The sequence below is a fragment of the Dipodomys merriami genome, unplaced genomic scaffold, assembly GCF_024711535.1.
Source record: "Dipodomys merriami isolate MVZ:Mamm:240054 unplaced genomic scaffold, mDipMer1.0.p SCAF_22, whole genome shotgun sequence".
Classification (NCBI taxonomy): Eukaryota; Metazoa; Chordata; class Mammalia; order Rodentia; family Heteromyidae; genus Dipodomys; species Dipodomys merriami.
In genome coordinates, this window is record NW_027203604.1 from 22,106,240 (window position 1) to 22,130,695 (window position 24,456).

Here is a 24,456-nt window from a genome sequence, read left to right on the forward strand (position 1 = left end):
TCTAACAAAAATAGGCAGCAGCCTGAATTTGGCTAGTGGGGAATAATATGCCAGCTTGTGATCCTCAGCCCAACCAGGTATGGTTCTCAGGTGTGGTTCTGTCTCCAAAGTTCTTTGTTGGTGGTTTTGGAGCTGATCTTGAGCCTCAACACAGCTTGTCTTACCCTCTTTCTTTCTCCTTTTCCAATCTCTTTTATAAATTTACTTCTCAACACACACCTGAGCACACTTTTCCATTTCATTTTCCACCTCCTACTAACTCCAACCTGCCCCCACAAAGTGTGAGGTTTTCTTAACCTCAGCCAACAGAAATCCAGTTTTGCTCTTCCCTAGGCCTGATTACTTCATTCCCTGTTCATTTTCCTGTGGAGCCAAATCAACTCCATGGCTTCCTGACCACAGAGGACTAAGAACAAGTTGGCACTCCTAGAGTGAGGGACCAGGATCACAAAGTGACAGTACCCAGTTAAGACTGGGAGGAAAGGGCACTGGTTGTCCTTCTAATTTTCTTTTTCTCCCTGGCTTTGCTTCAGATCTCATGTTGTCCTTGATATGGTTTGGCTGGTGACTTGTACTGGTATCTAAATGTTCAGATAAGCCTCAGAATATACTCATCCTCCTTCCTTCCTACACATGTAGCCTCCTTACACATACACTCCTCTTCCTTCCTCCTAGATACACACACACACACACACACACACACATACACACACACACACACACACACACACACACACACACACACACACACACACACACTCCTCGTCCTCCTCTCTACATAGAAACTCATCCTTCATTTCATGTCCTAATTTTCACTTATGACAATGCAGGCAGGCAGATGCTTTGGGTGTGAACTTCTGCTTATAAAATCTTTAGTCAGTCATTAGCCAAGATACGTGAAATAAGATTTATTTCAGTAGACATTTGGGAAGCATGGAATGGTAATATTTCGCCTATTCAGTCTTTGCTATCTTAAGAAGGTACACAGTGACTTGATCCTTTCCCACACCACCACTTTCATGTCATGTTCAGAACCTGAACTCAGCTGCTCATGGGGTTGTTGGTGAGCAAATTTTAACAAGGAAATTGGTCAGAACATTAGTACTTTTACTGTCTGTTACAAATGCTCCATGTTGCTTAAAAGAAGGAAGGTTGATAGAAGTACAGATGAGGAATCATGCTGGAGATTTCAAAGCAAGTTTAATGCCCTTCATTAGGTCTTGGAGTCAGAGAGCTTTTGATTCCTACACTAACAGGGAATTTGTGTAAAATGCATGCTAATAAGCAGTTGCTGTTTTACCAAGAGCCAAAAACAACCAAAGGAACATCTTTCACTACCAACAGAATTTTCCTCAAGGATCACCAGGCAGAACCTGATTAGGACACCTTACAACATTAAAAACAAACTGGACCTCCCAGCTAGTATAGACAGGGAGCGGGTTCCAGAAACACACAATTTTTTAAAAAATCCTTCAGTTATTGTTATGGCCTAACTCTTAGTAAGAATTGCCCAGAACATGGCAGGACTTAGGATTCTGGACCACCTGGGTTCTTTATACCAACCACCCATTGAGTTGCCGTCTCAAAGACACTATTATAACCTATTTTAATGTGATTATATTTACAAAGACCTTATTTCCAAATAAGAGCACAAGCCAGGTGCAGTTGGCTGGAATCCTGTGAGAGGATGAGATCTGGAAGATTGTGGTTTTGAGCAGAAAAGTGTGCAAAACTCCCATCACTGGAGGAGTAGTTCAAGAGATAGCGTGAAAGCCATGAGCAAGCAAGTCTAGTGAGAGTTCAAGGCCCTGAGTTCAGACTCCTGTATCATTAAAAACAATCAGGATCGTGAGTTGTGAGGGCCTAGGTATTAAAAAATCAACATAAATTATTTGTGTGTGCAATAGAATGGTTCAAACCAACTTACAACAGTAGTAACTTTCTACAAGCTGTAAAGAAAATATTATAGGATGGCTACAGCAACTCAGGAAGACCTGGAAGGAATGAAAGGGGAAGTAATTAATGTCGACAAATATTTTTCTTTCTATCTCTGGCAGGTCCAGTGTTTGAACTCAAGGCCTTGTGCTTGCTAGGCAGGGTTTTGGCACTTGGATGAGCTACACCCCTAGTCCCATTTTTTTAAAAAAATAGGGTATTTTTGCCCAGGGCCAACCTAGGACCACAATCCTCATACACCAAGATGTCTAGCTTATTGGTTAAAATGAGGGTCTCACTAACTTTTTGTCTAGGCTGGCTTCAGCCATGATCTTTCCAATCTATGCCTCATAAACACCTGGGATTATAGACAAAAGCCACTGCATTCAACCTAAAATGTTTTAAGTTATACTTTGGGAACCTCCTGTGAACGAATGGCTTATTTGTGCCCTGTTCAACAATTATTTTTAATTTAGGTCAAGAAAAATGGGATGGGAAAAGTATATCAGGTTGTGTCCTCAAGGCATAAATAATTTCTCCAAGCATTTTGACATGATTTCTCCTTTAAATATAACTTAATGCCCCCAGGTGAAGGAGTAAGGTAGTTACCCAAATACCTCTTGACAATAACTCTAAATAAACTAAGATGAAAAATTCAGGGCTGTCTTTGAGGGCTATCTGCTGAGCTACCCTGAGCACTGGGGACAGCAGATCCTTTAACCAAGGGGACCAGGAGGAGGAGTATATAGGGAGGAAGAAGCTATGTATATGAGGATGAGTATTATGTAGGAAGGAAGGTGAGTATATAGTTGGAAGGAGTGTGTGTGTAAAAAAAAAAAATATATATATATATATATATACACACACACACATACTCATATACACTCTATATATGCAGGAAGGAAGAAGAGGAATATATAGAGAAGAGACAGGAAACAGGATGAGCACATAGGTATAGATGAAGCAAGATCAGTACATACAGAGGGTTTTCAGAGCTCCAGGGTTCCTGGACCTGTGGGACTGATGCTCTCTAATTATCCCGATGCTTAATTAAACAGCTCTTTCAGTGAAGCTTGGGATAGTATCATTTAGGTCTCAAATGAGAGCTTCAGGGAGAAGGATATGGAGGCTGCCTAGCCTGTGAAGGACCACTCCAGAGGTGGCACAGTCATTGCTGTGGTATCTTATTGGCCCAGAGCAGTCACAGGGTTTGCCCACAACCTAGAGGCCAGCCATAGATGCCTTGTCTTGGGTGAGGATGGTAAGATTTCAGTGCAGAAGGGTCCAGGGATGAGATTCCATTACGCCATCTTTGGAAAATACAGAGCACCACAGTGGGCAGGGCTGGGTCAGAGCCAGCTGGTCCAGGACACAAAGGGGTTTGTGTATCTGTCTACTCCAGTCATGACACCGTGTGGGTGGCTTAAAATGATCCTGGGGAACAAGATACTTTAGGAATGGACTTTGCAGAGCTTGTTGCTAGACATCCCAGTATAACACTGCTGCTATGGTTTGAAGCCACATAGGAAAAAAAAGACAGCAGTATTTGCCAGCACCAAGGACTTTACATGTCCGGGTACCTAGGACAACTCTATAAGCTGTGATTATCTCCCTTTATTTCCTTCCCACTCCTTCTCCTTCCTTTCTCTTCTCCCCAGTGGCTTGCCTGGACTACTGGACTAACCTGAGGAGGAGAGGAGAGCAGAAAGGGCTTTGCTACTGAAGCCTCTTTGGGCCTGGGCCCTGTTGTCTCCTGTGTCCTTCCAGTGTAGTGACAGTAGTTTCCAGTTTCTTTCTTTGGTGTCAGACCAGAGGCTTGATCTCAGAGCCTGGGCACTATCTCTTAGCTTTTTCACTCATGGCTGGCTCTCTACCATTTGCAACACAGCTCTACTTCTGGCTTTTTCCTGGTTCTCTGTAGATAAGAGGTTTATGGGCTTCTAGGCATGAGCCAATGGTGCCCAACTTAGATCCCAGGTTTTGGACTTCAGCTCAACCTAGTGCCAGACTTGGCGGTGCTGTACATTTATCTATTATCTTTGGTCCTCATAATCCTTAAAGGAAAAGGTCTTAGGAACTCTGTTTTTAGCAAATCAGGTGCAGTGGAAAGGCTAACTTCTGGGTCACTGGGCTAGCTGAGGAGACAGAAGTGAGATTTGAACCTCGACACACTAGCACACCACCCTGCTTCTTTGTCTAATGAGGGGCACGCCAAAGGAGGGTTGGACACACAAACAGGATAGCACAATTTTCTTGGAGTCGGCTAGTTTGCCATCTCCCATTCCCCCCCCCCCCTTTAAAAATCCTCTTTTATACCTGAAGAATTCCCTCCCCTCTTGTTTTTTTTTCAGAGTAGTGCAGAGAATGTCCCATTGTTAAGTTAAGGTACCCCTGTTGAAGAGGGGAGAGAGAAGGGTTGATTTTGTTTCCCCAGAGCAATACTGAGTGTGCAGGGTGGAGGGGCAGGCACCGCCTGGGTGGAGTCGATGCTCTCTGCAGGTCTCCGCAGTCCACTGGGCACACTTAGGTCATATCCAGAGAGGATGTCCATGCTTCATTCATGCCCAGGGCTCCTTGCCTCTGCCAGGCCCATGTGGCAGAGGCCCAGGGCAGGGAGAATCACACTACCTTCTGGGTGAACCACAGGGCAGATTGGAGAAGGAACACTTGGAAAGAGCTTCTCTGCTTTTGGGGTGCTTGTTCGAAGTGCTGTTTCCTAGTCTCCACTCATAAAAGGGCTCATGCAGCAGTTTAGAAGGGAGGCCCAGAATCTGCATTGCCAAAGCATCTCCAATAGCCCTGAGGCCGGTGGAGCTTGACTTGTGCAAGCTGGGCACAAGTGGCACATGTGTGTGTAATCCTAGCTACTCAGCAGGCTGAGATCTGGGGATCAAGGTTTGAAGCTAGCCTAGGCAGGGAAGTCTGTGAGACAGTTATCTTTAAGTAACCAGCAAAAAGCTGGAAGTAGAGCTATAGCACAAGTGGTAGAGCACCAGCCTTGAGTGAAAATGCTTAGTACCAGCACAAAAGATAAAAATGTGAATCTGCTCTCTTGTCATTACTGTTTAATCTCACGAACACCAGTTTTCTTATTGTGAGGAAATACAGAGTCAGTAGGTACAATGTGTATGGAACTCTTGTTGAAAGGAAGATAAAGAATGTAGAAGTTTTCTGCATAATTACACTTAATTATTATGTTGTGAGTGTATGGTTAAGTTTATAAAGATTAACTTACAAAAACCCTTATTAAAAGTTTCCTGTTATTTGCCATTAAGCACCGCTGTGGAGATTAGAAGGGAATGTGTTCTCTCGCACATGGAATGAGGTGTTGACTGCTTGCTGTGTAGCTGGCTGGCACTGATCTGTGGGCACAGCAATCACCAACAGAGGTGGGGGTCTGACAGCTGCCTGTATAGGCTTACACTCTGGAAGCAGACCAAATGAACCCTCAACCAAATATGTACATTTCAGTCTTATGTCATTACTATGTATGAGCTTCATAAGTCACATCTGCAACCATGTGTATAAACAGATACCAAACCAAAATTTCCTTATGGGACTACCTCTTATAATGGGGCTTAACATTGATAACAGTGGAGATTATCAAGAGAAAATGATGCCAGGGGTGGCATGGATCAGGATGTATTACACCCATAAAATGACATGCTGAATTGAAGCATCTTTGTACAACTATTTGCATAACAAAAAGTGGCTTGTTTAATGCGGATTATGAACTTTCTGGGTTCTGATTGGGAGAGGGTGATTTATTTTGTAAGTCTCATATGAAATGGGCATTGATTGTGAATTAAGATCTCTAAGTGTGTCTAAATAAAATGTTTTAAAGATATATTGTTGAGGTATTTTTTTTAATCCCTCACAACTTTTCCTCTCTGCTCTGTACAGCTTTAGTTGTGAACAAGGCACAATAAGAAAGTGGTCCCAAAGTGCTGAGTTTGGGCACAGTGGCTCATGGCCTATAATCCTAGCTACTCAGGAGGCTGAGATCTGTGGATCAAGGATCTAGGCCAGCTCAGACAGGAAGGTCCATGAGATTTTTAATTCTAGTTAACAACTAAAAAGGCCTTGAGCTAAAAACCTAAGGGACAGCTCCCAGGCCCTGAGTTCAAGCCCCAGTGCTGAAACACACCCCCAGACACTACCTAGATGCAAATTATCAGAGAACTGACTACAGACTTCATAGTGTCAGCAGATCTGTAAACTTTCTCATTTGCCTCTGGGCAGGTCAGCAGTCTCTGAGAGCATGTGAATCACTGTGAAATAGACTAGTCACGACTCACCTCTGCTTCCTGTCTGCTCAGTGTTGCAGGTGGAGAGCTGTTTGACTTCTTAGCTGAGAAAGAATCACTGACTGAAGAGGAAGCAACTGAATTTCTCAAGCAAATTCTGAATGGTGTTTACTACCTGCATTCCCTGCAGATCGCCCACTTTGATCTTAAGGTACGTTGCTGAGACCAGAGTGGAGCTTATGCCAGCTGCAAACTTTGTGATTTATTTGCTGAGAAAAAGTGAGACATCCGAACCAGATATATTTCTTGCTTGTTTGGGCTTAACAGATGGGATTATTAATATAAATCATGATGCATATTAATTCTGCTGGGATGCTTGATTCTGTGGGATTGTGGCTTAAAATGAATAATTGCACACAGGAATTATTGGAGAAAGCTCAGTGGGCTCTGTTAACCAGCTCTTTAAGCTAAGTGCTCCCCTGAGTTAACCTGGAGTGCCCAGTAGCTGGCAGTTTCTAGCCTCTGGTGGCTATAGGAAACAGATTCAAGATGACTTGAGTTTTATTTTCCTGTTGATTGCTGTGATGTGGTTTGATCTTGACATTAGTTATCAAGCAAACTCAACTTTTAGATTGGTTGACTTATGTCTGTGCCCAGCTTGAGACAAGGCATTATGGGAGATGAAGAGAAGTGTAAGTCACATCCCCATCTACCATAGAGTCAGACCCTCTGTGGGAAGGAAGGACACAGGAGCAACAGGTAGTGACAGTGTTAGACTCAAATTTTGACTCAAGGAACTGAGAAGAAACATGGCAAAGCTTTGGTCAGATCGATGAATGAAAAACACTGCAAAAGAAGGTTTTTCTCTACACTTCTAGCAAAGCTCTCAAGGACCCATTTGTATCTCATCAGTATTCATTAATCCATGCCCCAGAGGTGGCTTGCTACCTTTCTGCTTGATGTCTTTGTTTCTGGTCCTAAGAGCTGGGAAGGCTGAAGAATAAATACTCACAATGCAGTTCTCAGCAATGGAGGATGGGGAAATGCTGGACACTGCCCACTCCTCAGTGCTTCAGTTGAAATGATCCTGAGATCTCTTCTTTCTTCCCAAGTTTCCCAGCAGGACTGTACTACCACCTTGATACACCATAGCACACAGATTCCTTCCTTCCTTCCTTCCTTCCTTCCTTCCTTCCTTCCTTCCTTCCTTCCTTCCTTCCTTCCTTCCTTCCTTCTTTCCTTCCTTCCTTCCTTCCTTCCTTCCTTCCTTCCTTCCTTCTCCCCCTCCCTCTCCCTCTTCCTTTTCCTCCCTCCCTTTTTCTCTCTTTCTTTCTGCCCATACTATGGCTTGAACTCAGGGCCTAGGCACTCCCTGAGTTTTATTACTCAAGGCTAGTACTCTAACCACTTGAGCCACAGCTCCATTTCCAGCTCTTTGCTGATTAAAGTTAGAAGTCTCATGGACTTTCCTGGGTAGGCTGGCTTTAAACCTTGATCTTTAGATCTCAGCCTCCTTAGTAGTCACCAGTATTAGTCCTAAATTTTTATCTCACACCTGCTTCTGTGAGAGCCTAAACCAAAACATTTTTGCCCTACTAGTCTCTTGCAACTACCTTTTCTTTCCCTACTTTTTTAGGAATAAGAAGGAACTATTTTGTACTCCTATGTCAACATCATAATATATTATAGTTGTTGTTTTTTAATCTCTCTCTTTTTTAAGCCTGAGAACATAATGCTTTTGGATAGAAATGTCCCGAAACCTCGAATCAAGATCATTGACTTTGGTTTGGCCCATAAAATTGACTTTGGCAATGAATTCAAAAATATATTCGGGACACCAGAGTTTGTTGGTAAGTTCCTTTGTTCTTTCCTGTGATCATTTATGTCTTATAAATATATAACACTGACAGAATGTAAGATTATTTCCATGGTCCACATTTTTGATTGCTACATGAAGATAAATCTCTTGGTTTGCTTCCTTCCCAGGATAAATGATTGTTTATTTCTCCTTAGCTCCTGAGATAGTCAACTATGAACCACTTGGTCTTGAGGCAGATATGTGGTAAGGAGCATGTCCTTAATGTTGCTATCTTCCTGATATATTTTACTGTTCTTCTGACATGTCTTTTTATTTTGTTTTGTTTTTGTGTCTAGGAGTATCGGAGTAATAACCTATATTCTGTAAGTACCAAAATCCACAGACTCATTCATTCTTTTCTTTGAGGCCATATGTTTTAATGTGTCATGTTGATCTCTTCAGTTTGAATATGCTCAATGAAATGAATTCATGTCACACTCCCAAAGCATGTTTAGTTTATAATAATTGAGTCTTAATTAATCATTCCAAATGATAGAATAATTGCTGTAAGACAATATGTTATCACTATGAAAAAATAGGATGAGGAAGTTTTATTTTAAATTACTAGATGTTATGTATTCATGTATTTGCTTATTTTGTGCCAGAACTAGAGCTTGAATTCCAGGTCCCGGGTGCTGTGCCTTAGCTTTTTCTTCAAAGATGGTACTTACAAGGCTTGAAGACCCATACCTCTGCTTTTGGCCTCACAGACTTTCCTGCCCAGCTGACTTCATATTTCTCTCCTTAGATCTCAGCCTCCTGAGTAGCTAGAATTATAGGCATGAGCCACTAGGCCAGATTAACTTTGTAAATGAATCCTTTACATTAAGATAGCGTTTTTGGCCCTGACAGTTAAATACCTAATGACATGTAACTGAATTTTAATGTGCCTGGTCAGGTACCAGATTCTGATCTTTTCTAGGCTGTATTTACCAGATTTTATAGGGGAAAAATTATAGCATAAGGGGAAATCACTAACGTTTTGTACCCTCACTTTTCTCAGTCTAAGTGGAGCCTCCCCATTTCTTGGAGATACTAAGCAAGAAACATTAGCAAATGTATCTGCTGTCAACTATGAATTTGAGGAAGAATACTTCAGTAATACCAGTGGCCTAGCCAAAGATTTCATCAGAAGACTGCTGGTCAAGGATCCAAAGTGAGTGTCCACTATTCTACTACGCTCAGCCATAGCCTTAGGTGGCCAGGGACGGACCAGCACTGTGGTATTCAAGGTCACCATGTCTATTTCAGCTGGTCCTAGCTGAAATGCCATGGGAATGAAGGACTTCAGAAAATGCACTGAGAGGGCCTGTTAACTCTGCACACATAATGAAATAGTCAAAAGGAGTTTAATGTTTTTGGCTTTTGCTCTTCAAGTAGCCTTTGACTGTATTTTTCTGAGTGACAGTCTTGGTGATTGCTGTTATGGTAATGACAATTTTTCTCTTCCTCTCCCCCTTCCTCCATAGGAAGAGAATGACAATTCATGATAGCTTGCAGCATCCCTGGATCAAGGTAAGTTGTAAGCTATGGTGCTCTTTAAAATTATTTTCTAAGTGACTTCCTAAATTCCTCCCACTAAGCTCCATCTCTAAGTACAACCAGATACTCACCACCGTCTTTAGAATGAGTCTTTGAGGAACATTTAAGATTCACACTATATCATGGAATATGATCAGTACAGATCAAACTCACGGAACCCATAAATGGACCTCATAGAAGTAGGTTAGGGGCAAGTAATGATCTCTTGGCTTTGGTGAGTTCCCAACAGTTGCCTGAGCTCCTCTCAAGGCTGCAGCCCAGTAACCTGAATACATCTTTCACACAAAAGGCAGTAACGGGAATTTGAATGCTATAGGAAAGCAGCACTGAGATCCGTCCCAGGTCAAAACTACTTAAAGATATCCAAGTGAGTCCTCCTGAGTCTTGCCATTCCCAAACTATCAGTGTGGAAAGCTGTAATTTAATTTGGCTGCCAGCTCAACTTCTCCCCAAGAAGACTTGGTGTTTATGCATGATATCACACCCTAGCTGTTAAGAGTCAGCCTGCTGAGGCTAGGATTCTAGATCTTGCATGTTTTCCCAGCTTGGTGTGCTATTTTAGGAAAGTTAACCGTGTAAGTCTATGGGAGTAATGAGAGGCTTGGGGAAGTTGTCAGATAACCCATTTCTATAATGGGAGAACTCTAATTTTTTTTCCTTGAACTTCCATTTCAGCCTAAAGATACACAGCAAGCACTTAGTAGAAAAGCATCAGCAGTCAACATGGAGAAATTCAAGAAGTTTGCAGCCCGGAAAAAATGGAAAGTAAGATTGAAAAGGAAGGATTCATATAGTCTCTTTCTTCTTCACAAATCTGTGCCATCAGGGCTCATCTCTTCTGATATTGACAATTAAAAAAAAAATCTAATTTTTAGAAATTCACCTTGTAATCTTCTGCACTGTAATTTTATTTTCAAAGATTAAAAACTGTATTTTATTCCTATTCATTCTTTCCAATGTAAATTTGTATTTTCTTTCATCAAACAAAACTATTCCTTACTACACTACATCTTCATGGCTATGGTAGTTACATGAGTACATGTGTTTATTAAACTTAGAATTGAGCAGGAGGCTAAGATTTGAGGATCGTAGTTTGAAGCCAACCTGGGCAGTAAAGTTTGTGAGACTCCTATCTCCAAGTAACCACCAAAAAAGCTTGAAGACAAGCTGTGCCTCTAGTGGTAGAGTCCTGGCCTTGAACAAAAAAGCTCAAGGATAGCACTGAGTTCAGCACTGTGAAGCAAAAAACCATTGAGAGTGTGAGGCCTTGCGTTCTAGCCTCAGTACTAGCACAAGAAAAAAAAAAAAGCCAAGATGTCTGCAACGGTCCTTGACTGCTTCCACAGCTATATGCGGTTTTTTGTTTGTTTGTTTGTTTGTTTTTTGGTTGTTGTTGTTTTTGTCAGTCATGGGGCTTGAACTCTGAGCCTGGCTGCTGTCCCTGAGCTCTTTAGCTCAAGGCAAGCAATCTACCACTTTGAGCTGCAGTGCCACTTCCGGTTTTCTGGTAGTTAATTGGAGATAAGAGTCTCCTGAACTTTCCTGACCAGGCTGATTTTGAACTGCGATCCTCAGATCTCAGCCTATTGAGTAGCTAGGATTACAGGTGTGAGCCATTGGCACCCAGCTATATGTGTTTTAATAAGCACAATTCTACCTTTCCTGGATAAGAGGATTCTGAGTCTGTCCCCTAGCATGCTGGACTTTCCTAAGGGAACCTGTTCAGGGCTTGTCACAATATTGTCATCTTCCTCAAAGGATAGAAAACAATGCATGGAGGCAGAAGGGTCCACAGCTTCATAATGAAATGCAGAGAACCTGTCTCTACTATATTCTTGACTTGTAAGACCTTTAAAAAGACCTTTACTCTTTTATCAGATATAGTCCAATCTGCTTCAAGATCACTGCCCCATAAAAGCAGGCTGTCCTTAAGAACACATCTTAAAGGCTGTGTTGTCACTATCCTCTCTCCTGACTTTTTATGTCTTCTCGTTTCTTTATTGAAGCAATCTGTTCGCTTGATATCCCTGTGCCAAAGATTATCCCGGTCGTTCCTGTCCCGAAGTAACATGAGCGTGGCCCGCAGCGATGATACTCTGGTAAGCAGATCTGGTTGCTTCAGCCAGCTTTCTTGGTGCTGTGGATTTGTAATGTTTAAGATACCCTGTGTGTTTGACAATCCAGAAAACCTCAAGCCCTGGAGATGTCAGGCCTGTACTTAATCCCCGTTCTAGCTGGGGGACTTGCCATTACCTTGCGTCTTGCCTTCCCTTTTCACCTTGATTTGGTTGGCAATATATCTACCACCACCTTCTTACCTGTCTCTACCACACAAACACACCACACCGCACTCTACCACACACAACACACCAAAACACACACCACACACATATCTATACTAGACCTCTTTTATCACACACAACATATACACACACCACATACACATTACATATATACCATGAATACACACCACACATACACCAGACACACATATCATACACAAAGCACACATTACACATACCATACAATGCATAACACACCATACATATCACTCACCACTCATCGTACATGCTGCATTGCATACCATATATATACCATGTACCATACATACACTGCAAACATATGGTACACACACCCTATATATACCCCCGCACACACATACACAAACACACACACACACATTCATTTTCTTTCTCTGTCCCTCTTTTCTCTCTCTGGTAAAAGAGATGCTGGCTAGGACAAGAGGGAAGAACTCATTCTAATTTACATAAATTAAAATGAGACCTCTCAATTGGCGCTAACATGGGGCTTCTAGGATCATAGTAGTACAGAAGTAGCATATGGTCCCTATCTCCTTCTCTCCCACCAACATGAAACAGCTGCTGAGTGGTGAGGCTTATGTTAGACCAGAGGCCAAACTCACTTGGTTTACCGACATGGTACTGACAGCCCAGATCCCCAGACAACAGCACCACTATTTCTCCCAGCCCAAACTGAAACCTAATCACAGATGAGCTCCTCAGATATGAGTAGACATAGCTAAATTTGATGAGGCTTTTCCCTGACAGACAACAGGGTTTTGTTTACTTGGGAGGTAAAGAGTCCCCACAGAAAAGGCAGGCATGGAGGTTCTGTGGGAACCACCCTGCCCTGTAACTGAATCACCAGCATTTCCTGGCAGGCACAGGGGACTATACGTACACTAGTCAGCACACACCTGCTCTTGTTTTCTTCTCAAGCTAGTAACTGCTCCGCCAGGGCTCCAGCTCTAGCTTTGTGTGGAGTAAGAAACGAGATTGGAGAGGTTAAAGAAAGAAAAACAGATTTTTCAAAAAGAAGTAGGAAGAGAAGTAAGTAAGGAAGAGAAGAGAAAGGCTTGCTTGGAAATGCATTGAGCCAGGGGAAAGATGACAGCTATGAATCTGAGCAGAATAATGAGAGTAACTAAAGACTATAAATTATAATCATACTGAATAACCAGTTTGGAAAAATACATGTCACTGTGAAAAGTTTAGGTTGGAGAGACACCCAGGTGTCAGAATCCCCTTCCAGAGGTAGATTCCTTCCCTGCCCTGTACTGCTAATCCCAGGGGAACCTCCGACAAGTAATTTCATCCTTCGTGTTTTCTCTGTTTTTTTTTTGGACTTCCGCCCCCATGCAAATAAATGATTCCTAGTTATCCACTGGGATTAAGATAGAAGCAGAACCTGTGGTGTTCTTAAAGATGCGTCCTGCACACAAGTAAATGAGCAGATCCCTCATGGAGTGCGTCTGAATTCAGGAGAAAGAGTTTCAGCAAAGCTTTTTCCATTCTGCCCTCCCAACACACACTCAGCCTCTGGGCATACCTTTACTTAGTTGAAAATATTAGTAGCCATTACTGTATGTTTATTAGCCCAGAATTTAATTTGTTTGGGATTTTTTCCGCCCCTAGTTTATTTCTTAGTGAGTTTTTTTGTGCTGGGCAGTTGGTACTGGGGTTTGAACTCACTCAGCTTGCTCAGTTAACATTCTAACACTGGAGCCATATCTCCAGTCTTACTTTTTGCTCATCATTTTTGGAATAGAGTATAGGGAACTTTTCTGCCCAGGCTAGCTTTGAACCACAATCCTATAGATCTCAGCCTCTTCCTCAGTAGCATTATAGGCATGAACCACTGGTACCTAGCTAATTTCTTACTTTCAATGTATTGTATTTTAGAAATACAAGGTGGAAAAGATTAACAAACTTATTATTTAATATTTTGTAGTTATTTATATTCAGAAATATGTAAGTTGTGCTTCCTTTGGCCCCTGCTTTTTTTTTTAATTCTTCCTATTTAGGAGCACATGTATATACAGGAAGGAATATATTTATATAGAGAGGAACTGGCATAGACAAAAATGTATAGGATTCTATCTCAACTATAATAGCTGGATGTGATGGTGTGTGGCTGTCACCTCAGCTGTGTGAGAAACGTAAAAAACAGTATTCATGGTTCAAAGCAAGTCTGGACATAAAGTAAAACCCTACTTCAAGTATACTCAGACCAATAAATGCGGGGGGGGGGGGGGAATGGCTCAAGTGTTAGTGTTTGCCTAGCAGGCACAGTGCCCTAGGTTCAAATCTCAGTATTGCCAGGGGAAAAAAAGATAAATAATTAGAACATCTCCAAATTGAGACTTTTTCAAATATACCATTCTCTGATTCTGTAGTCTGTCTTCTTTTTTCTCTCTTTCTGTCCCTCCTTCCCTTCCTCCCTCCGTCTTCCTCCTTCTCTCCCTCCATTTCCCTCCCTCCCTCCCTCCCTCCCTCCTTCCCTCCCTTCCTCCCTTCCTCCCTTCCTTCCTTTTCTTCCTTTCTTGGTATTGTGGTTTGAACTCTTGGCCTTGCACTCTTGCCATTCCTCCACTTCTAACTTTTTGCTGGTTAATTGAAGATCTGTCTGGGTGGACCATTTTTGAACCGCAATATTCTCAGAGCTCAACCTCCTGAGTACCTAGGATTGAGACACCACTATTCAGCTTTTTATTTTCTTCACATGGGTTCTGGAACTATATATTAACAAATTCCGAAGATAAACAGAAAAGGTTACTGGTCATTACTGTTGTTCAAAATCTGAATCTTGAAAGCTGTTTGCTCTCTAGGTTACAATGCAGGTGACATAAGGTTCAGGCAGGTGGTGGTGGTTTGCCACATGGAAAGGGCAAAATTTTACCTTCCAGTTCCTTTCATGACCACACAGATGGGGAATCCAATGTCTCACTTTCTCCAGATTTCACCTTTAGCTAGTGTGTACTCATTTCTTTTATGCTGATAAGGTAAGAGGTTCTTGGCCAACAAGCTCATGCTTGTGTTTCTTGATGTCTGGCTTAGGATGAGGAAGACTCTTTTGTCATGAAAGCCATCATCCATGCCATCAACGATGACAATGTTCCAGGCTTGCAGCACCTTCTGGGCTCATTGTCCAACTACGATGTTAACCAACCCAACAAGGTAGGATTTTCTTCTCCCTGGGCTGGTGGGTGGGTATGTCACTGTGACAGTGAACCTTCAAGCCCCCATCTTGAAGGTCATTAGAATGCTTTCCATCCTCCCATTTGGAACTTTCATACTATGGGACAAAACCCACTCCTGTTCATTTTAACTTGAGTTACACAGAAGGGCTTCTTACATCTAAGGCTTTCTTTTATTCTCCAACTGTACCGCAGCCCCTGATGTGTGTGTGTGATTGTGTGTGTGTGTGTGTGTGTGTGTGTGTGTGTGCGCGTGCGTGCATGTGTGTGTGTGCGTGCGTGTGCGTGCGTGCGTGTGTGTGTGTGTGTGTGTGTGTGCACGTGCGCTTAGGGCCTGGGAGCTCAAGGCTGGCACTGTACCACTTGAGCCATAGTTGTACTTCCTGATAGGGCTCACTATGAACTTTGACCGTCAGAGCTCAGCCTCCTGATTACAGACATGTGCCACTGGGCCCAGCTACCCCTGACATTTTGGACCTTCCCATCTTGAAAATGACAGTGTTACTTTCGATTGTGAATCCAAAGGGTAGAGGGACTGCTTGACCTTCTGACTGTCTCTCTTTCTGTCAGACAGCCACACTCAGTTTGTAGAGACCCAGGAGATTTGTGGGAACAATGGTGATAAGTTTGGGCTTTTTCTCTCTTCCTAAACCTGAAAAATCATACTTTCTTCTCATCTTTTCCAGCATGGGACTCCTCCATTACTCATCGCTGCTGGCTGTGGCAATATTCAGATACTTCAGCTACTCATTAAGAGAGGATCAAGAATTGACGTCCAGGATAAGGTGAGTTCTAATTTATTGAAAAGGAATTCTTCTTCTATGTGTTTCTAAATGGCTCCTGATCACAGGGGTCATAGAAGGCAAATATGCCCTAATTTGTTTCTGTTTCCTATAAAGGAATGTGTATTGCTTAGACAGTTGTTCAGTTGTGGCACTTATGTTAGGAAAAGACTCTGATTTCTCTTGTCCTGGGCCCTGCAGCTTCATATCAGCATCCTCCTGACTGTCCTCTTTACTGACCAGGATTCGTTGAAAGGTTTTGAGGTCACACTTGGAAAGGTTTTCATTATTTGATTAAGATAGTAGAAATGCACTTGCCTATATATTTATTATACACTGAATTAAGTTGACACACTTGGAGGTTTAGATCACTTTCCACGTATAAATAATACCATTAACAACTGTGATCATTGCAAGCAGCTGTTCTCAGTTGCCATAGGCTTTTGTTATTGTTATTGTTGTTGTAGCACCAGGCTTTGAACTCAGGGCCTTACACTTGCTAGACAAAAACTCCACCACTTGAGCCATGACCCCAGCCTGTGCAATAAACTGTCAACATGGATCCATCTCGCCCTATCCAGTATAGTCAGCCCTGCCTATCCACGGGCTATATAACCATTGATTCAACCAGTTGTAGATGGAAAATATCAAGGAAGAAAATTCCAGGAAGTATTCCTTGTTATTCTGTAAACAATATGGTAATTTTTCCATCCTGTTGACTATTCTTTTTTTATTTTTTTTTGGGGGGTCCGGTCGTGGGGCCTGAACTCTGGGCCTGGGCGCTGTCCCTCAGCTCTTCAGCTTAAGGCTAGCACTCTACCACTTGAGCCACAGCACCACTTCCGGCTTTTTTCTTATGTGGTGCTGAAGAATCGAACCCAGGGCCTTGAGCATGCAAGGCTAGTGCTCTACCACTGAGCCACCTTCCCAGCCCCTTCTGTTGACTATTCTGAGTAATCTCGACTTGATTTAAAGTATATGTGAGGCTGTGTATGGGTTATATGCAAATAATACACCATTGTAGAAGGTAATTGAGCATTCAGAAAAATAGAACTTGAGGGGATGGAGGAGGTTGGGAAAAGATGGTGGAGAACAGGGGAAGGGATGACATTGATAACATGGATTCTACTCATACACTGACAGGTTAGGGGCTGGGAAGGTGGCTCAGTGGTAGAGTATTTGCCTTGCATGCATGAGGCCCTGGGTTCGATTCCTCAGCACCACATAAGCAGAAAAAGCCAGAAGTGGAGCTGTGGCTCAAGTGGTAGAGCGCTAGCCTTGAGCTGAAGAGCTGAGGGACAGCACCCAGGCCCAGAGTTCAGGCCCCATGACTGGCAAAAAAAAAAAAAAAAAAAAATCAAATAAACTGACAGGCTAAACTGAAACCTCTTTGCCCAACTACTTAAACATTAAAACAAAGAAAACAAAAAATGTGGGGTGAGGGGTAGACTTTAGCATCTATGGATTTTGGTATGTCATGGAGAGTTCTGGAATCATCCTCTGCAGGTACTGAAAACTGACTCTACAAGGAATGTTAATAAGAGGTTGAAATGAGAGTTTTACATTATTAAAATAAATAAAAGTAGAGCCTGAAATCCTGGCTGCTCAGGAGGCTGAGATCTGAGAATCGCAGTTCAAAGCTAGCCTGGGCAGGAAAGTTTGCGAGACTCTTATCTCCAGTTCACCACCAGAAAACCAGAAGTGGAACTGTGGCTCAAATTGGTAGAGCACTAGCCTTGAGCAGAAAAGCTCAGGGATAGTGCCCAGGTCCTGAGTCCAAGCCCCATGACGGACAATAATAATAATTATAATAATAATGACAATAAATTGATCAATAAGCAATAAACTTAGTTTCAAAGGTATTAGGGAGAAACCCCGTGCTGAACTTACTCTATAGCAACACCTTTGACAACTGTGGTGCAGTTGTCAGAACTAGGAATGGACACAGGCATTCATATCTGGGAGCTCTCTAGACATATGACTATGTTGGCTTCATGCAGGGTGGATCCAATGCCATCTACTGGGCCTCTCGTCATGGCCATGTGGATACTCTGAAATTTCTCAATGAGAACAAATGCCCTCTGGATGTGAAAGACAAGGTAAGGCCTCTACTCTTTAGAGAAAATAGTAAAAGGATACATCTTAGTTCTGGTCTACCAGAACTAAAGAATAAGGACCTTAAGAATTCAGGATAAAACCCTCCTGCAGATAATTTAAGGTAGAAGTTACTTTGTATCCGTGGCTCAATCTAATGTTAAAAATCTGCCTTAAATTGAAATCTGTAAAATTGTTACCATAAAATGCAAGTAGTGAATTATCTGCCATAACACAAGCTCTCTATTGCAGATGTTCAGATTCACTGTGCTGTGGAAGCACCTACCATTCTCATCTTCTTTTCAGTGGCTCACCAATCTGAGTTTACACATCACTGGCACTAGTAGATTAATAGAGTGATCACATAAAGGAAGGATTTGGAGTACATAGGAAGGTTTCCCGTTTATCAAGTGGCATTAATATGTTCATTTTATTCAGTCTGTACCAGAATCTTGTACACTAATTGGCATTTCTGGAACCAGACGCAAGCTAGGATTCCTACCTTTTCATTCGTTAGTCATTCTACTGTATATTATTTCTCTGCTTCCAAAGCTCATTTCTGATGTTTAGTCAAGGCGGCCATATGTGATTGCATAGGTCATTCACTAAACCATGTTCACTGAACCATAGTTTCTATCACTGAGACAAAACACCCGAGGGTATCAGTTCAAAAGGAGGAAAGGTTTATTTTCGCTCATGGTTCTAGAAGTCATGGTTCATGGCCAGTAGCTCTATTGCTTTTGGAAAGTTGTGGTTTGGAGTGTATGACGGGACAAAACTATTCACTTCAAGACACCTGGGAGGCAAAGAGGAAGAAAAGCATAGGCCAGAGTTTTAATACCCCTTTCAAAGGCATTCCCCCAGGGACAACTTTAAGGCCAAAGACATGAACTAGCCCCCACTCCCTATAGGCCACATACCACCCAGCAGTACAGCACCACAGGTAGGTAACAAGCATTCAACACATGGGCCTTTAGGAGACATATAAGATTCTTACCCATTCACAAATTTGTCACTGCAGTTTTCTGGCATTTGGTAATCAAATAACTTGTTCTGACTACTTTAGGTTAGTTTATTTTGACTTTTTTTTCAGGGGAAGATTGAAGTATCTTAAAGGAGGTACACTTATTATTCACTAATAAAATTAGTTGTATGAGCAGATTCTTTAAAAATCTCCCAAGAATGTAGGAAATAACTAGATCCGCCAAACATCCACGGACACAAGAAACCTGTTAATAAATAAAACTGTACATTGAAGTAACTGCCATTTGGTGAACCTAATAGTAAAAGCAGAATTATTTGGTGTGTTTTTAGAAAGAGAGGAAGGAAGGGAGGGAAACAAACAGGTAATACCAGTGATTCATACCTATACTCCTGGATACTTGGAAGGCTGAGAATGTGGGCAATCATAGTTCAAGGTTCAAGACCCAGACAGGACAGAAATGTTCTCAAACACTTATTCTCAACCCCTAGCTGGACTCCATAGTGCATACCTATTATTCTAAGCTACATGAGGCTAAGATGAGGAGGATTATAGTACCAGGCCAGCTGGGGTAGAAAAGTTCAAGAGACCCCCATCTCTATGGAGGGAAGGTGGGTACACTGACAGGTACCTGTGGATGCAAAGCCTATAGGAGGCACATGCCTGAGGAGACCATAGCTCAAAAATAACAATTGGAGAAATCAGGGCTGCTTCTATGGCCTGAAAGAGAGGACAAAAATGCCTTACCAACGGGAAGGGTGTGGACCAGCCATGCTTGAGAGGGGCCCTGTGCCGTGTTCTCCACAGCCCCTCTGAATGCTCTGCTTCTTTCGCAGTCTGGAGAGACAGCCCTCCACGTGGCAGCTCGCTATGGCCATGCCGATGTGGTCCAGCTTCTGTGCAGCTTTGGCTCAAATCCCAATTTCCAGGACAAGGTGGGTCGTGACTGCTGCTGGGCTCACCCCCTCTGCTCTCTGCATCTACACACGGGCTGCTGAGAGTACAGTGGACTCCTTTGGAGTCAGGTTCTTGTTGTCTATTATTGAGACAGGTTCTCACATGCAGTGTTGTGTAACTTGTAGTAGGTGTTGCTGTCAGGTTCTCTTCTCACCACTTCCTTCCTTCAGTTAATCCTCTGTGGTGTGTACCCCTTTGAGGTGTGTTACTGCTCTTATCATTGTTTTATAAAACCATGAGTGACAGAAAAGTTCCATAACTTTCCCATGTTCTCCCTAAGTTGCATACCCAATTGTAACCGCCACCCTGTCCCACTTGTCAGAGACAGAATTGGGTCTGTTGAGCTGGACCGGAAACATCCAGACCTCAAGGTCCCGAGCAGTTTCCTTGATTCCTTAGAATATAGTTATCCTGAGTTCTCCCTTGTCAGAGCAGTGACTGTCCTGACTCATCTTTGTCTTCCTTCCATGTCAGAAATCTTGGTGATTGAACATTGCTAGAAGAATTCTTGCTCAGAGAAACGTTCTCTCCTCCTATTAATAGTTTCAGATAAAGTTAAATGAAGGCAATTCTGCAAGCAAGAAGCTATAAAGCTACCCACATGGAGGCCCTATTGTTTAGGAAAGCTGAGCTCAGGGTTCCAGTGGGCTCCCGAAAGTCATTTGACAGTAATGTGCTGAGAAAGTCAAATTCATGCAACGCTAAGTATTCAGGAAAGAGAAGAAGGATGAAATATTGGCCCTGTTCTTAATCACAGTGGCTCACTCTGGTGTAATTATTTCAGATGAATATTTCTCCCCTTAGCCGTGATCTCCTTCTCTCCACACCCTTGATCTGCCCTTGCCATAGGATTTGACTGGGACTGACCCTACTTTGTACTTTTCCCCCATGGATGCATTCTCTTCCTCTGTGCCCTTGTGTCTGGTTAGGAAGAAGAAACCCCCCTGCACTGTGCAGCCTGGCACGGCTACTACTCGGTGGCCAAATCCCTTTGCGAAGCAGGCTGTAACGTGAATGTCAAGAACCGAGAAGGAGAGACGCCACTGCTGACAGCCTCGGCCAGGGGCTACCATGACATTGTGGAATGTCTGGCTGAACATGGAGCTGACCTCAATGCCTCTGACAAGGTGATTAATGGGCCACAGATACTGAGAATTGATCTGGGGATCTGGGGATTTGTATCTCTGAGATAACCAAGTATTATTATTAATTTTCTTGTTTGGTCAGGGACAGCACTTCACTACTTCATGTTTGCTAAATAGGTACTGTACCTCATGAACCACACCTTCAGCTCATTTTGCTTTATCTTTAAGATAGGGTCTTCTCTTTTGGCCTCATCCTTCGGGGAATCTCAATCCTCCTATTTTTGCTTCCTGCTGTAGCTAGAATGGCAGGCACATACTTCTCTTGGTTGATTGAGGTTTCATGAACTATTTGTCCAGGCTGACCTCCAACCATGATTCTTTCAATCTTTATCTCCTAAATAGCTAGGTGTGTGCCACCTACTCCAGGCTAATGAAAATTTCTTTTTTTTTGTTTTAGTCATGTATATTCATATGTGGCTTTAAAAAAAAACAAAACTGAGGAACTGGTCAAGATATTTTGTTCCTTTCGTAGCTTTAAAGCAGGTACCATGATGACTGAATCTGATATTCCTCAGTGGGGATTTAAACTGGCAGTGTAGTGTTTATTTTCAGATTCACAAGGAAACAAGGTGGTTTTGTTAGACAAACTCTTGTCTGACAGTTGTAGACCAGTTGTTTTCTTTTGGCCTAAGCAAATTCAGCATAATGTTTTTATGATGAACTTGTACTTAAAGTGAGGCTGTGGCTGTGATGTAGCTGTAGCCAGTTAGATTTAGTATTCAGTTACTTTAATAACTTGGTTTGGAAGTCTTGTCCTGGTAGGGAGCAGTGGTTCTCAAGGCGGACTCTGTGTGTGTGTGTGTGTGTGTGTGTGTGTGTGTGTGTGTGTGTGTGTGTGTGTGTGTGTGTGTGTGTGTGTGTGTGTGCGCGCGCGCGCGCACGTGCGCATGCGTGCGCACACACACACATGCACGCATACGCCAGTCCTGAGGCTTGACTCAGGGCATGAACCTTGTCCCTGCTTTTTCACCTAAGGCTGGTACTCTACCACTTAAGCCACAGCTACTTTTCTGGCTTTTTTGATGGTTCATTGGAGATAAGAGTCCTCAGGACTTTTATTCATGGACTGACTTTGAACTGTGATCCTCAGATCTCAGCTTCCTGAGTAGCCAAGATTACAAGTGTGAGCCACTAGCACCTGGCTGTCCCCAGATACTTGGTAATATCTGGAGACTGTTTTTTTGGTCACAACTTGGGGAGGGATGGTACTGGAATCTAGTAGATTAAGGTCAGTGTTACTATTAGCGTCTTACCACCCATGAGAACTATATCACAGGCAGTGACCCCACCCCTGTGGCCTCAGTTCTGAATGGAGAAACTCATACAGATAAGAGACAGAAATGCTTCAGAATTTCCCTGTCTCTCAATCCTCTGTAATAAGTAGAATGGGTTCCTAGGTTCTTTGTGTGGCATGTAGAGGCAAAGCAAGTTATACCTGCCTCCCTTACATGCAAACTATTCTTTGTCATTTAATCAGTTTTTCTTGGTTCAAAAATGAAATAGTTGAGGGGCTGGGAAGGTGGCTTAGTGGTAGAGCGCTTGCCTTGCATGCCTGAGGCCCTGAGTTCAATTCCTCAGCACCACATAAGCAAAAAGAAAAAAAACCGGAAGTGGCACTGTGGCTCAAGTGGTAGAGCGCTAGCCTTGAGCTGAAGAGCTGAGGGACAGCGCCCAGACCCAGAGTTCAGGCCCACGCTCGGACCAGCCCCCCCCCAAAAAAAGAAATAATTGAGTCTGTTTAGTATTTCGGAACAAAGGTTTTTAAAAGTGGTTTTTAGGCCAGAGCATGGTGAAACAAACCTGTAATTCTAGCTATTCAGGAAGCATATATAAGGGGATCACAACTTGACTAGCCTAGGCAAAAGTTAGTGAGAATTTATCCTATGAACAAGCCAGGCATGGTGGCCTAGGCTTATTATCCAAGTTGCTGTAGAGGCAGAGGTAGGAGGATCATGCTCTGAAGTCAGCCTTGGCAAAAGCATGAGACACAACATCAAAGCCAACTAAAAGCAAAATGAACAGTGAATCACTGGGAATGTGGCTCAAGTGGTAGAGCACTGGCTGGCAATGTGAAGAGCCAAGTTCAGTCCCCTGTACCACACACCCAACCAATCAAGAAAGAAAATAAATGATAAAAATGAAATTTTAAAAGATTTTCTTTTTGTCAACATTGGGTTATCAATCATTTCTTAATGTCTTATTGATTCAGAGTTTCACAGAAAGGAAGGTTCTTAGGCCGTGATTATTCAGCATGGAATAGATACAGCATCATACCCTTCCAAAGTAGATATAATGACTTATGGAGGCAGGGGTTGCTGGTCTTGAGCTTGAACCCAGGGCCTGGGTGCTGTCCCTGAGCACCACTGAGCACTAGCTCGCTCAAGGAATGTGCTTTGCCTCTTGAGCCACAGTGCCATTATGGTCGTTAATTGGACTTTCCCACCTGGGCTGGCTTTGAATCACGATCTTCAAATCTCACCCTTCTGAATAGTTAAGATTGCAGGCATGAGCCACTAGCACCAGGCTGAATTGATAACTTTTGTAACCTCTATTGGGCGTTGTAGTAGTGATCCTGCTGTCAGTGAAGCCTCTGCACTTTGGTGCAGAGGTGGGGGTGGGGTGGAGATGGACAGGCAGGGGCCACCTATCCAAATGAGAAGCACTCATGGAGCTGGCTGTGTTTCAGGATGGACACATCGCCCTGCATCTCGCTGTGAGGCGCTGTCAGGTGGAAGTCATGAAGGCTCTTCTCAGCCACGGGTGTTCTGTGGATTTCCAGGACAGGCATGGCAACACACCACTCCACGTGGCCTGCAAAGATGGCAATGTGCCTATTGTGGTGGCCCTCTGTGAGGCAGGCTGCAATTTGGACATCTCAAACAAGGTGAGTATGGAGGAAAGATCCCCACACATCCTACCTCAGCCTGTCCAGCCACCTGTTTCTGGATTTGGGCCAAATGCCTGCTGATATCTCTTCACTATTCACACAAACTTGCATTGTATAGCTGCATCACAAACTTGCATTGTATAGCTGTGTTTTCTGTGTGTGTGTGTGTGTGTGTGTGTGTGTGTGTGTGTGTGTGTGTGTGTGTGTGTGTGTGGGTGTGTGTGTTTATTGGGACTTGAACTCAGGGAACTGGTGCTGTAGTGCTTTTTGCTCAAGGCTGGCACTTTACCGTGGGAGTCACAGCTCCACTTCTAGCTTCTTGCTAGTGAGTGAGAGATAATAGTCTTAGAATTTCCTGTCCGGGCTGTTTTCAGATCATGATCCTCAGATCTCAGCCTCCTGAATCACCAGGACTACAGGTATGAGCAACTAGCACCCAGCTCCATCTAAATTTTCACATGAATAGGGGTGTGCGTTTAGCCCTGACGATGAACAGCAAGCACCTTTGTGCTAACACTGTGTTAACAAAG

General features: G+C 43.0%; 1 protein-coding gene across 6 annotated transcripts in view; it reads left to right on the plus strand.

Moving 5' to 3' along the window:
• Dapk1 (death associated protein kinase 1) overlaps positions 1 to 24,456 on the plus strand; it is a 194,325-nt gene that overhangs the window by 126,479 nt on the left and 43,390 nt on the right. For all 6 annotated transcript variants that reach the window (XM_070033691.1, XM_070033694.1, XM_070033689.1 and 3 more), the window contains exons 4-17: positions 6,255 to 6,393; positions 7,903 to 8,032; positions 8,196 to 8,244; positions 8,337 to 8,363; positions 9,044 to 9,196; positions 9,510 to 9,555; positions 10,258 to 10,347; positions 11,589 to 11,681; positions 14,940 to 15,059; positions 15,766 to 15,864; positions 17,862 to 17,960; positions 19,774 to 19,872; positions 20,824 to 21,021; positions 23,726 to 23,923. In XM_070033691.1, coding sequence (XP_069889792.1) covers positions 6,255 to 6,393; positions 7,903 to 8,032; positions 8,196 to 8,244; positions 8,337 to 8,363; positions 9,044 to 9,196; positions 9,510 to 9,555; positions 10,258 to 10,347; positions 11,589 to 11,681; positions 14,940 to 15,059; positions 15,766 to 15,864; positions 17,862 to 17,960; positions 19,774 to 19,872; positions 20,824 to 21,021; positions 23,726 to 23,923 — 1,540 coding nt within the window. The remainder of the gene's footprint in view (positions 1 to 6,254; positions 6,394 to 7,902; positions 8,033 to 8,195; positions 8,245 to 8,336; positions 8,364 to 9,043; positions 9,197 to 9,509; positions 9,556 to 10,257; positions 10,348 to 11,588; positions 11,682 to 14,939; positions 15,060 to 15,765; positions 15,865 to 17,861; positions 17,961 to 19,773; positions 19,873 to 20,823; positions 21,022 to 23,725; positions 23,924 to 24,456) is intronic.